Source organism: Felis catus, chromosome D1 (genome assembly GCF_018350175.1).
Source record: "Felis catus isolate Fca126 chromosome D1, F.catus_Fca126_mat1.0, whole genome shotgun sequence".
NCBI lineage: Eukaryota > Metazoa > Chordata > Mammalia > Carnivora > Felidae > Felis > Felis catus.
The window spans coordinates 63,420,452-63,432,480 of NC_058377.1; the positions used below are offsets into that span (position 1 = coordinate 63,420,452).

At 47.5% G+C, this 12,029-nt stretch overlaps 1 protein-coding gene across 25 annotated transcripts in view; it reads left to right on the forward strand.

Moving 5' to 3' along the window:
* Positions 1-12,029, forward strand: part of DNHD1 (dynein heavy chain domain 1) — a 98,802-nt gene that overhangs the window by 59,563 nt on the left and 27,210 nt on the right. For 24 of the 25 annotated variants that reach the window (XM_045038861.1, XM_045038866.1, XM_045038865.1 and 21 more), the window contains 8 exons: positions 1,725-3,333; positions 3,520-3,728; positions 3,929-4,133; positions 4,206-4,308; positions 8,196-8,345; positions 8,592-8,774; positions 8,904-9,335; positions 9,555-10,014. In XM_045038861.1, coding sequence (XP_044894796.1) covers positions 1,725-3,333; positions 3,520-3,728; positions 3,929-4,133; positions 4,206-4,308; positions 8,196-8,345; positions 8,592-8,774; positions 8,904-9,335; positions 9,555-10,014 — 3,351 coding nt within the window. Of the gene's footprint in view, positions 1-1,724; positions 3,334-3,519; positions 3,729-3,928; positions 4,134-4,205; positions 4,309-8,195; positions 8,346-8,591; positions 8,775-8,903; positions 9,336-9,554; positions 10,015-12,029 lie in introns of those variants that run through there. The other variant, XR_002145655.2, reaches the window with a different exon arrangement.

A 12,029-nucleotide genomic window follows, 5' to 3' on the forward strand; every position in this document is an offset into this window, starting at 1 on the left:
AACACAAAAGACCTAGAAGAGCCAAAACGACTTTGAAAAAGAAGAATAGGGGCACCTGGGTGGCTCAGTCGGTTAAGCATCCAACTTCAGCTCAAGTCATGATCTCACTGTTTGTGGGTTCTAGCCCCGCATCGGGCTGTGTACTGACAGCTTGGAGCCTGGAGCCTGCTTCGGATTCTGTGTCTCCTTCTCTCTCTGCCCCTCCCCAACTTGTGCTCTGTCTCTGTCTCTCAAAATAAATAAATGTAAGGAAGGAAGGAAGGAAGGAAGGAAGGAAGGAAGGAAGGAAGGAAGGAAAGAATAAAGTGGAAAGGCTTACACTATTTATTTCAACGCTTACTACAGGGCTATAGTAATCAAGAGAGTGGGGTATTCATATAAGGACATGGATACAGACAGACTAATGGGAGAAAACAGAGAATCTTATATAATCATATATAGTCAATTGCTTTTCAACAAATGTGCCAAAATAATTCAATGGGGCAGTTGGAACAACTACACATCTGTTTGGTGAAAAAAAAGAAACCCTGAATCCTACCCCATGACATACACAAAAATTAATTATAAATAAGTTAAAGACCTAAATGTAAAAGCTAAAATTATAAAACTTTACAAAAAATGTTAGAGAAAAATCTGTATGACCTTGGTTAGAAGCAATGATTTCTTAGGACACAAATATTGGATTTTGTGAAAATCAAAAACGTATGCCCTTCAAAAGACACTGTTAAGAAAATGAAAAAGTAAGCCATAGACAAAAATACAATACACATATCTGACAAAGGACTTATACCCAGAATACATAAAAAAGCTCTTACAACTCAATAAGAAAACAAACTCCATTTTTAAAAATGGATAAAAGATACTTCACAAAAGAAAGATTAGTGAGTGGTCAACAGCACCTGTGGCAGCATTATTCTGCACAGTCAAAACATAGAAACAACCTAAATGTCCATCAGCGTGTCAGTGGGTCTACAAGTTGTGGTATTTTTATAATGGACTACTACTCCAATAAAACAGAATAAACTGACACACGTGAAACATGGATGAATATCAGAATCATGCCGGGTGAAAGAAGCCAGACATGCTAAATTACATACAATATGATTCCCTTTACATGAAGTTCTAGAACAAGCAAAGCTAAGCAATAGTGATACAAATCAGATCATACAGAAGTTCCTGGGACAATGTGGCAGGGTACTGACTGCAAAGGGTCATGAGGGAACTTTCTGAGGTGATGAAAATGTTCCAAATATCATTGGAGTAGCGGTTACATAGGTGTGCACATTTGTTAGAACTCGTGAGCTACACATTTAAAATGTGTACATTTTATTTTACATAAGTCATAGTTTAACACTGACTTCACAGAAGTGTGTGTGTGAGAACTCCCCTCTCTTGACTGTGATGACTGCACTTTCCCCCTATTGTGTCAGATCAGGCTTCCATCCGTCCCAGCTTCCAAACTTCCTGTTGTTAACAAATAATTGGTCACAGAAGTAGGATTTTCAGGGAGAAGGAAGAAGAAATCACTTGCTTTTAGGGAGGGTGTGGGGGAGACAGAACAATATACTCAGACATGACAAAGTCCCAGCACATCCGGTGTACAAAATTCCTTTAGAACCCTGTGTGTGCCCGAAGTAAACCCAGGGAAGCAGGAATAGGAAGAACAGATGACACCGTCATGTGTGCACCTGCATGTCCTCATTGTCAGTCTTCATGTCCCACAGACCCAGAGAAGACCTGCCAGCCAGTGTTGGAGACTTTGCGCCAGGCCATAGATGGCACGGTGTATGCCCACAGCACCTTGGAATTGCAGATGCTGCAGCCTCTAGTCAACTTCCTTGCCACTGCCACAGTACCAGGCTTCTGTGAGCTCCCACTGTGCCCACGTCTCTTTAGACTCTTCACAGTGCTGGCCCTGGGTAGCATGACCCAGGCCATCCTTCTGAGCAGGCATACACCTAGCATCCAGGCCTGGCTTGAGCGCTTCCCCTCTGTGGAACGGGAGGGGGTTCTAGCGAAAGCCCTGGTCCGGGCCTCAGTGGAGGCCTGGGAGGCTGTGGGCAACTGCTTTATGCCTTCCCCGCTCCACCCACATTACCGCTTTTCCCTGCACTCTGTGAGCCAACTACTGGGCAGCTTGCAGCTGCTGCCAACCAGGATGGGCTCCCGGGGTTTTCTGGATGTTCCCAACCATCAGGAGCACTTGCACCGGGTGTCAGGCTTACGTGGCACCCGCCTGACAGTCATGATGGCCACACGTAACATGGTGCGTCTTTGGTTGCATGAGGCACAGAGGACATTTTGTGACCGGCTGGATAGCCCTAGAGAACGCTCCTACTGTGCCAACCTGCTCCTAGAAGTAGCTCAGAGTGTCTTCTGCTGTGAGCCAGCACCCCAGCATGGGGGCAAGGGCTATGAGGAGGAGGAAGAAGATGAGGAGGAGAGGGTGCCCGAAGTGGAATCTGAAGGGGAGTTGGCCCAGTGGGAGGACTTAAGCAACAGTGGCAGTGAGACAGAGGAGGAGGACGACCCTTATGGCCTTCAGGTCACCACAGGCTCACCCTCCAATGATTCAGGTCTAGCACCTTCCACAGCACCAGTAAAGAAGGAAAGCACAGAAATTATAAGTCAGGATACAAGCCAGGAGGAAGGCACAAAGACCTGCAGCTGCAAACTTCAGTTAAACAGAAACAAGAGTTGGTGGCAGAAAACCACCCAGATGGACCTGGTCTCTCCTCTGTTGCTACCAGTGCTACTACTCTGCCCCTGGGAAAAGCCCTCTGACCTGGTCTTCAGTCAGGAGCTGACACTAGGGTCCAACTCTGAGAGCCCCAGCCTGTACCTGGAACGGCAGTGGGAGAGCCTGGAGGAGCAGCTGTCCACCACAGCCTCTCAGCTGAAGTTGAACGCCTCCCTTGCCTCTTGCCACGCCATGGCCATGCACGTGGCCCGCCTGGTCCGGGTGCTGGCCAGGCCTCGGCAGCACAGCATACTGCTCTCAGGGGCTTTGGGTACTGGGCGCCGTACTGCCATCACTCTGGCAGCTAGCATTTATCAGGCCCACCTCTTCCATCTGCCATCTGGCTCAGAGGAGGCCATTCTCCAGTGTCTACGGGATGCCAGCTGGCATGCTGGCATGTTAGGCCAGCCAGTGGCCCTGCTGGTGCCCAAGGGTGTGGATCTTACTACCCTTCATCGTCTGCTGGCCCTGGCAACCTCGGGCAGTTTCCCTGACCAGTATACAGAGGCAGATCTGGAAAGTATTGAAGAACATCTCCCCAAGGAGAACCTTAGTGTCAAGCAGAACATCAAGAAGGAAGTGCTGTTGCACAGGTGAGGCCAAGAACCCCATACTAGGAACTGCTTTGCTCTTGCTCTGTCCTGGCCAAAAGGCCAAAAAGAAATCTAAGAGCTGCTGTGAGAGCTCAGATCAGGGATAAGGGGTCAGGTTTGGGGTTGGGACCTCGATGGGCAAACAGGGATAAAGGGGAGGACAGTATCTGAGCTCCTGGCCCACAGGTTCTACCAGCAAGTGTGCAACCACCTGCACATCTTCATCCTGATTGGAGATGACCAGGCCCACAAACAGCTGCCTTCCACCCTTTACCTGAGGCTTCTTCAACTGGCCATTGCTAGCATTGACCGCTATGAACCCTGGGACCAAGACTCCCTGATCAGTGTGGTCCGGCACTACCTGGAGGGTGCTCAGAATCCATCCATTGATGATGGTGAGCCCTTTTTACTGTTCTCACTACTCATCCCAACCAAGTTTTAATGAGGATTCAGGTCAGTCTCTCTCTCTCTCTCCCTAGAACCTAGTGACCCCCTTCACCTTTTCTGCCCCTTTTCCTAAATCAGAAGAGGGTCCCTTTTCTTTCCTATTCCCCTACAAGTTCACAAGCCCAGGCTAAAGTCATGCCCATTTCAGACTCCTTGAAGTGCCCAGACCTCCAGGCGTCAATTCCCAGTGTGGCCAAAGCCATGGCTCTCATCCACCTTTCGGCTGCCAGCTACCATGGACACCTATGCCCTGAGTTGCCACTAGTCACCCCCAAGACATTTCTAGACTTTCTGGACACCTTCGTGCTGCTGCAGCAACAGATGACTCTGCAGATTAAGAAGAAGGCCCAACGGTGAGTGGCCCCATTTCCTGCACTGTACCTCCTGCTTCCTTGGGTCCACTAATTGGTATATTGTTTCTCCAGGATTCAGAATGCCCTGGAAAATCTGAGAATGCTTATGGAGAAGCACAATGCCCACACCAACTTTGTCTTTAACTTGGAACAGCTGCTGAAAAGTTCCCGCAAGGTAAAGGGGGAGAAGATTGTGAGGTATGCACAGTAGGGTCAAAGCAGGAGACCAAAGGGGGATTTTGGAGGAACCAATCAAACCGAACCTAAGGGTTGTTTTTTTTTTAAGTTTATTTTTATTTATTTTGAGAGAGAGAGAGAAAGCAGGGGAGGGGAAGACGGCAAAGGAGACAGTATCCCAACAGTGCAGAGCCCAGTCGCAGGGCTTGAACTCATGAGCTGTGAGATCATGACCTGAGCTAAAATCAAGAGCCAGACACTTCATACCTACTGAGCCAGGCACCTCTGAACCTCAGTTCTTAACTCTTAAGAGTACTCCTTTCCTCAGGGGATCTCTTTAGTTTCTGCTATCACCTCCTTTAGAGCTTAGGCTTAAGGTTGCCCATGGCACAGCTGAGATCAGGCCGATTCTTCTAAACACATGAAACCCCAGTGTCTTCTTCTGGTGTCCTCAGTATGTACCTTGACTATGGGAAGTTCAATGTACTCCCCAAAATCTCCATGGATTCCCAACGGAAATAGGGCAGAGATTATACTCTCATGATCACCTCTACTCTTATCTCTTCTTCTCCTGGATTCTCTATCATGACTCGTTAGCACACCTCTTATAGCCATCCTGCTCTCCCATATAGCTTTGTCTCTGTACCTCTTCCCTCCACAAAAGCACTGACTATACAAGGCTCTTGTGTCCACCAGGAAATGTGGATGGGCGATGGCAGTGGGTCAATTTAGATTTTAGACCAGACCAGAGACTGGAATGGTACACTAGACCTCAATGTCCTGAATTTCTTTAGTCACCCTCCACAGGGCATTTCCCAGTAATCAGCTCTTCTCTTCTCCTCCCTCTCCCCGTGCCCACTCACAATGCTATTCAACCACTCCACTTTTCCTTTAGAACTCTCCCAACACAATTCTCATGTAACAAGAGATATTTTTCTTGTCCAAACTTAAATCTCATTTTGTTCTTAATAAGAGAGAATTCCAAAATAGCTTTTCTTTTTATTCCTGCTACACAAGGCTTTGGTGAAGGTTCAGGGATAACTGCAGAGAAGTGAACTAGTGGTCAACTCACTAGTTCAAATGGGTTGGACAAAAGGACAAATACTTCCCCTCAACTGGGCTTTCGGGCCATACAGCTCCCAGTGGCCAGTCTGTCCCTTTTGATGGGTGCCTCAGGGATATCACCCAGTGCTGTGCAACTCTAGGGGCATGGCTTCCATTGTGTCTACATGCATGGTTGTCAACGTGTTCTCTGTAAATGATGTTGGAGTTCTCACGGTACTGGTACCCTCCTACCATTCACCACCAAGGGTCACTAGCTTAGATAAAACTTCAGGGCTCATTAAGGTGAAAACAAAACAAAACAAAACAAAATAGTTCACAGAGGGACAGGAATGCCCATTCAAGTGTTTTCCAAATTCCAGTGTCTTGTGTTGGGTCCTGCCATTTCCCAAAGTGATGAATACCAGGAATTGTTGATCTGATTTAAAGGTGCTACTATTCTTTGAGTCAGTTATATCAAAGCACAACATAAGAAACCCAAAAATCTGAATAAGAGATGTTCATAGTGGATGCGCCTGGCTGATTCAGTCGGAAAAGCATGTGACTCTTGATCTCAGGGGTTTTGAGTTCGATCCCCGCACTGGGTGTAGAGATTACTTAAAAATAAAATCTTAGAGAGAGAGAGGGAGAGAGAGGTTCATAGTGTCAGAGGCATTCAATGTCAGATCCTTTGCCCATTCACTCAACAGCTGTAATAGTGTGTACTTCTTTCAGTGTTCCACACACCAGGAAATGGCATCACCATCCATTTAGTCACTTAAGCCAAATCCCAGGAGTCATTCTGGAGCCCTCCATCTCCCTTTTCTCTCATATTCCACTGGTTCATTTATTCATTACTGTACTCTACAACAATTAATGGAACTCCACTTTTTTTCTGTCCAGCCACTCATTGATATTTATGTCTGTGTCTACATTGATGTCTACATCTAGATAGATAGGTTACTAGAATCTTTGCCAAAACTTTCTGAGGTGGCTATCCTTTTTCCCATTTTATAGACGAGAAAAGTAAGACCCAGAGAGGTTAGGATGAGGATTAAATGACATCTTACTTGGAAAGCATTTAAAAGTGCTGGCACAGGGGCGCCTGGGTGGCTCAGTCAGTTAAGCGGCTGACTTCAGCTCAGGTCGTGATCTCGCGGTTCATGGATTCAGGCCCCGTGTCGGGCTCTGTGCTGACAGCTCTGAGCCTGGAGCCTGCTTTGGATTCTGTGTCTCCCTCTCTCTCTTCCCCTCCCCCATCACGCTCTGTCTTTCTCTATCTCTCAAAAATGAATAAATGTTAAAAAAAATTTTTTTAAGTGCTGGCACATAGTAAGAGTTCAATAAATGATAGCTCCTCCTAATTAAGAAAGATAAGGCACTGTCATTGCCTTCATGGTGCCTAGTTTACTGGAACATATAGACTCAGCTAGGCAATTACTGTTACTGTGATAACACTGTGTTATCACAAAGTCCAGGGAGCTCTGAAGTATCAAGACTTTCTAGAGAAAGCAAAGTGCCACAGTAAGTAGGACAGAGCCATGTGTAGAACACGGCAAGCACTAAAAATCATTCCTTAAATATGTAAAGAAATGAATGAAGTGCACCAAAGGTGATGCCTGGAGGTTAGCTAGGATTTGGCGTAAAAGGGAGTGGGGGTGGGTGGGAAGACTGTCACAGGCTGAAGCAAAAGCGTGGGCAAAGGCCCAGAAGGAGGAGAATGTGTGTCACGTTGGAGGAGCTGAAAGTCAGGAATGGCTGGGAGAGTGGGGTGCTGGGGCAAGGACAGACACAAGGTTAGAAAGCGGAGTTGAGGTCTCCTGGGCACAGAGGCCTCGTAAACCAACTGGGAGAGTTGGCAAATGTTCTGAAACATGATGATGATGGTATTTGGGTACGGCATGGAGAGCAGAGGAGAAGAAGTGGGTAAGAGTGGAAACTGAGATGCAGTGAGGGAGCAGACATGATGGACATGTGGGAGGTAGAATAGAAAGGCCTTGAAGATGAGTTGGGTTTGGGGGAATAGAAGAGATGGAGCCAGAGTAACAATGAGATTTTCTTCCTTGGGAAACTGTGTTTTGCTACAGTTCTCTGTGAAAAAGAACAGGTGAGGAGATGAGTAAGATTGCAAGAGATCTGGCAGGGCACAGTGAATATGTTGTTCATTTGTGGGCATGTGGGCTCTGAGGGGCCTGTGAGGCATTGAAGAGGAGATTGCCATGAAGCAGATGGACACATGGATGTGGGGCTCAGGAAAAAAAATCTGGCTAGAGATAGCAATTCGAGAGTTGTTAAAATTTAAGTGGTAATGAAAGGCATGAGATTAGGGAGGGCACATAGAAGTGTAGGATGAGAAGGTAAGGGGGCCCTGAAACATTGCTGTGGAATACTGAAGGGATGGTAGAGGAGAAGACTGAGTAAGAGCAGCCACAGAAGTTGGAGAAAGCCAAAGGAGTACATGGGGTCATGAAAGTCAAGGGAGGACAATGTTTCAAGAGGGAGGAAACTGTCTTGTATGACAAATGCCACTAATGGGTCAAGTAAGATAGAGTATGGCATAATGGTTAAGCATGTGGGCTTCAGAGTCAGACTGCCTGGGCCTATGTGGCAGTTCAGGAGAAGCAGTCACCCACTGGGAGCTGCATCACCAAGTGTGTAAGTCATAGACCAGTGAGTGATAGTTCCAGGGCCCAGTCTTTATCTGTGGCCTACATGGAGTTCAACTAGCTCCTCCTGACTATCAAGTGAGGAGTATGCTGCAGTCCCAAGCCCACAGGGCTCCCCTTGGGGTAAGCCCACCTGGCCCAGGATCTGGAGCTGCAGTGCCTGGACCTCTGTTTGCAGAACCTCCACATACTTCAGCAGCAGCTCCAGCAAGACAAGCTGCTGTATAGGCGGCAGCTGGCGGAGTGTCAGCAGCAGGAGGACCTCATCAAGAACCTGACCAAGCAGCGGGATGCCCTGAGGGCTCAGTATGAGGCTTTCCTGGAGCAGGTGAGGTCTTGCTGCTGCCTGCCCTGTGCTGCTCTTCTCTTGGGAGGGGACAACACTTCACGGGATGCCCAGAGGAAAGAATGGGGTGACTTGTCATGGAGTCTCGTGGGGGAGGGGCAAAGTAGGATGGCTTGAGGAATGGTCCCTCATGGGAACTTCTAGGAAGAGGTGATCACTCCTGGCAACACATTGAAGGAAGAGGACACTTTGGAAATTCACTTCAAGAGTGCATATCTCCTCATTTAGATGGGCAAGGCATTCCTGGGGCCTCTGAGCCAGCTGCAGGTAGCCGACTTTGAGGAGCTACGGAGCTATCGAGTACCACCGGAATCTGTGGTCCGGGTGACCGATGCCCTGTGCGATCTGTTCCACTGTGAAACAGGCTGGGCCAGCGCCAAGCAGCTCTTATGCACCGAGGATTTTTATCAGGTAGGGAATGTGGAGCACGATGGAGGAGGAGAGCAGAGGCACAAAGGGCAGACTTGGCAGAGCGAGGCTGTTAGGGTCAGGTCCAGAGCACCTGTGTCTGCCCCTACCCCTCTTAACACATTTTCCCAGGAGCTGGTGTTCTTCCCCAAGGAGAAGATGACAGACTCCGAGATGATAAAGTTAGCCCAAGCTCTGAAGGCTCCAGGTATGAGTGATGCAGCTCTGCGGGCAGTAAGCATACCTGCAGCGAGCCTGGCGGCCTGGCTCTGGGCCGTCCTGCGCTATGGGCTGGCACAGCGTCGGGGACTGCCCACGGGCCTGCTGCTGCGGCAGATAGAGGGCACGCTGGCTCGGGAGCAGTCCCTCCTGGGCCACCGCCAGTTCCAGGCCCAGGAGACCCTGGAGCACAAACTGGATCTGGCCAACAAGCTGGAAGACTCCTGGGTTTCGCACAACCGTGTGATGGAGAATCTCATTCGCGCTCAATGTGGCCAATATCACAAGTGGCCCATAAAGTCTGCACTGCTCACACCTATGCAGTCCTGGACTACAGAGCTCCAGGTAACCAGCTCCTGCCCCGGTCTTCCCCCAAAGCTCATTTCTGTCCCACTGACCCCAACAACTCTGCTCCTCCCTGCACCATCACTGCCTCCCTTTGTCCCACTGCCCTCCTTACCATGCTTTCCTGCATACCCTGCTTCACACCCTCTCTACCAGACCCTCTCTGCCTGTACCCTCCTCACTGGCCTACATGCCCTCTGTTCTTCCCTTCCACACCAGAAGTTGAAGGGGCACTGCACGACTATGTTCGGGGATGCCCTTCTGTGTTCAGCTGCCATCATCTACCTGGGTCCTTTCCCAGCACTGCGGCGCCAGGAGCTACTGGACAAGTGGCTGGCTCTGTGCAGGGGCTTCCAGGAGCCCCTGGGCCCAGATGATGTGGCACAGGCCCTGAAGCAGAAGCAGAAATCTGCCATCATGCCACCAAAGAACCCCCTGCTCTCCACACGCTCTCCCTTCAACCTTCTGACCCTGCTTAGCTCCAAATCTGAACAGTTCCAGTGGGACCGAGACCTGAAGCCCCAGGCAAAGTCAGCCCGCCTGGCAGGCCTGCTCCTGCGAAGTCACACCCACTACTCCAGCTTCCGTTGGCCTCTGCTGCTTGACCCTAGCAACCAGGCCCCCATCTGGCTGAACCCACTGCCTCTGCAAGAGACTAGATGCTTGGCCCCAGGTCCAGGTAAAGTGCAGATATAAAGCCAGGGATAATGAACATAATGCTTCTCCTTCTCAGGTATCTGAACAGCCAGCACTCAGCCACAGGTGGTCCTCCCTTTCATAATAAAGACACTAAATTTTTGTAGCCAGCATATCCTAGATTTCAGCAGCCTACATGATATTAATAAATTAGGTCACATTTGCATCGTGGGGCCTATACTGCAATGATTCTGACTTTACATGTCTGACCAGTCCATGATCTTCCACTTCCTTGGTCTGCTCAGCACTCTTAGAAACTTGGCCTACAACTCGGAGCCTTCCTTACTGTCGGAATTTATCCCATGTTCAGGAATTCTGGGGAAATATTTCTATTATCTCTGCTTGGAGCAGAGACCTATCTGGGTAGAGTGTCAGAAGGAGGTGTTTCCTAGGGGAAGGAAGCAAGGGTATTGGGTAGGGGAAGGAGAAAATGGTGTTTATTTCCCAGAAGGGGTTGGGAGTTGCACCGGGGACAGTAATAGATATCTACAATGGAAGGTACATAATAAAGCAGTCTGTAATGTGGGCTCTATAATCCGACTGTCTGGGTCAAATACCTGTTCTTTGCTAGCTATGCAAACTAAGACATGGTACTTAATCTCTCTAAGCCAAAATTTATTTGACAATAAAATTAGCATCTTAATTATACCCATCTTACAAAACATCATATTAAATGAGATAATTTATGTAAAAGGGGTTCACGTAGTACCTAAAAAGAATTTCTCAAAAATTTTAGTATTACTACTCATGTATTACTGCTACCATTATTACATTCCATCCCTTGGCTGTCCAGCATAACCTTCCATTGTGCCCATACACCATTATGAAAATACACAGTATATAACTTTCATATGTGCAACTATAAGTAAATTTACACCCTTTCTAGTAAGGGACACAATGAAGAAACATCTAGCTGCAGCATCCAATTCTGAGTCCAGGAGCTGTGAACAGTGTTCATTGTTCTTGATCAGAGTTAGATGTGGCTCTTTGTGATTCTATAACCTATGACAGAGTATACTCTCAATCTCACCATAGCAGTACATCCAAGATGCAGAGTGAAGCAAAATCAAATCAAGATAACTACAGTAAACTTCCTGTTTAGAAACTGGATAAGGGTAAGAAACACACACTTATCTAATTAGTCTTTAGCATGTACTGTGTAATGCCAGACAGAGATAGGAAGGCAAATGATTAGCATCACTTCACTGGCTATAGAGTGAGTTCTTGGGACAGCCACTTCAGCTATCCTGTGTTCTAATGAACAGTATGATGTTCCTTGTCCATTGTACCCAGGGCTATCTGTGAAAGGAACATTGGTCAAGAATCCTGTTTGCAGCTGTTCAGCCGTACATAGCCACTTCCTATCGGAATGGGATGGGGGCTTAGGATTTGTCTTCAAATTAAGCAAACACTGATCACTTGTTACCAGATAGAGGATTTTCTGGCTAATTCCACTAAATCTCTCATCTTCTTTCCTTCAGATTTCATCTGTAAGGATTCTTTTAGCTATTAACCAATGCCAGAAATCTTGATACACTCTCATTCTTGAATTTAAACCCTATTTTCTGTCTTCTCTCTTAACATTGGTTCTGGGGGCTTGAGAAATTCCACTAAGCCTTAATTGCCATCCAGCTAAACCTTGGCCTTCAGCTCAGAGCTGTAGTAAGAAAATAGTTTGAGTAGTGAGCTCAGGGTAATTGGCCATGGAGCATAGCCCCTAATACTTGGGGGCTGTATCCAAATCAAAAGGGGAAGGGAGACTATTAAATTTGTCAAGCAGAGAATGCATAAAGAGAAGTGCTTGAGATGGATCTGGAAAATTACCTTCCCTGATTTTCCAGCCTCTTCCAATAGCCAGTAATTTCCTATTCCATGCAACATGAGGTAGATAATCATCTTTACAAATCAGCAAGGTGCATGAGTATCTGAACATTTGTGGTCTGAAATTGCTTGATATGAGCAGAAAGGAATTTTCTTACAGTTTTTTTTTCCTGAGGG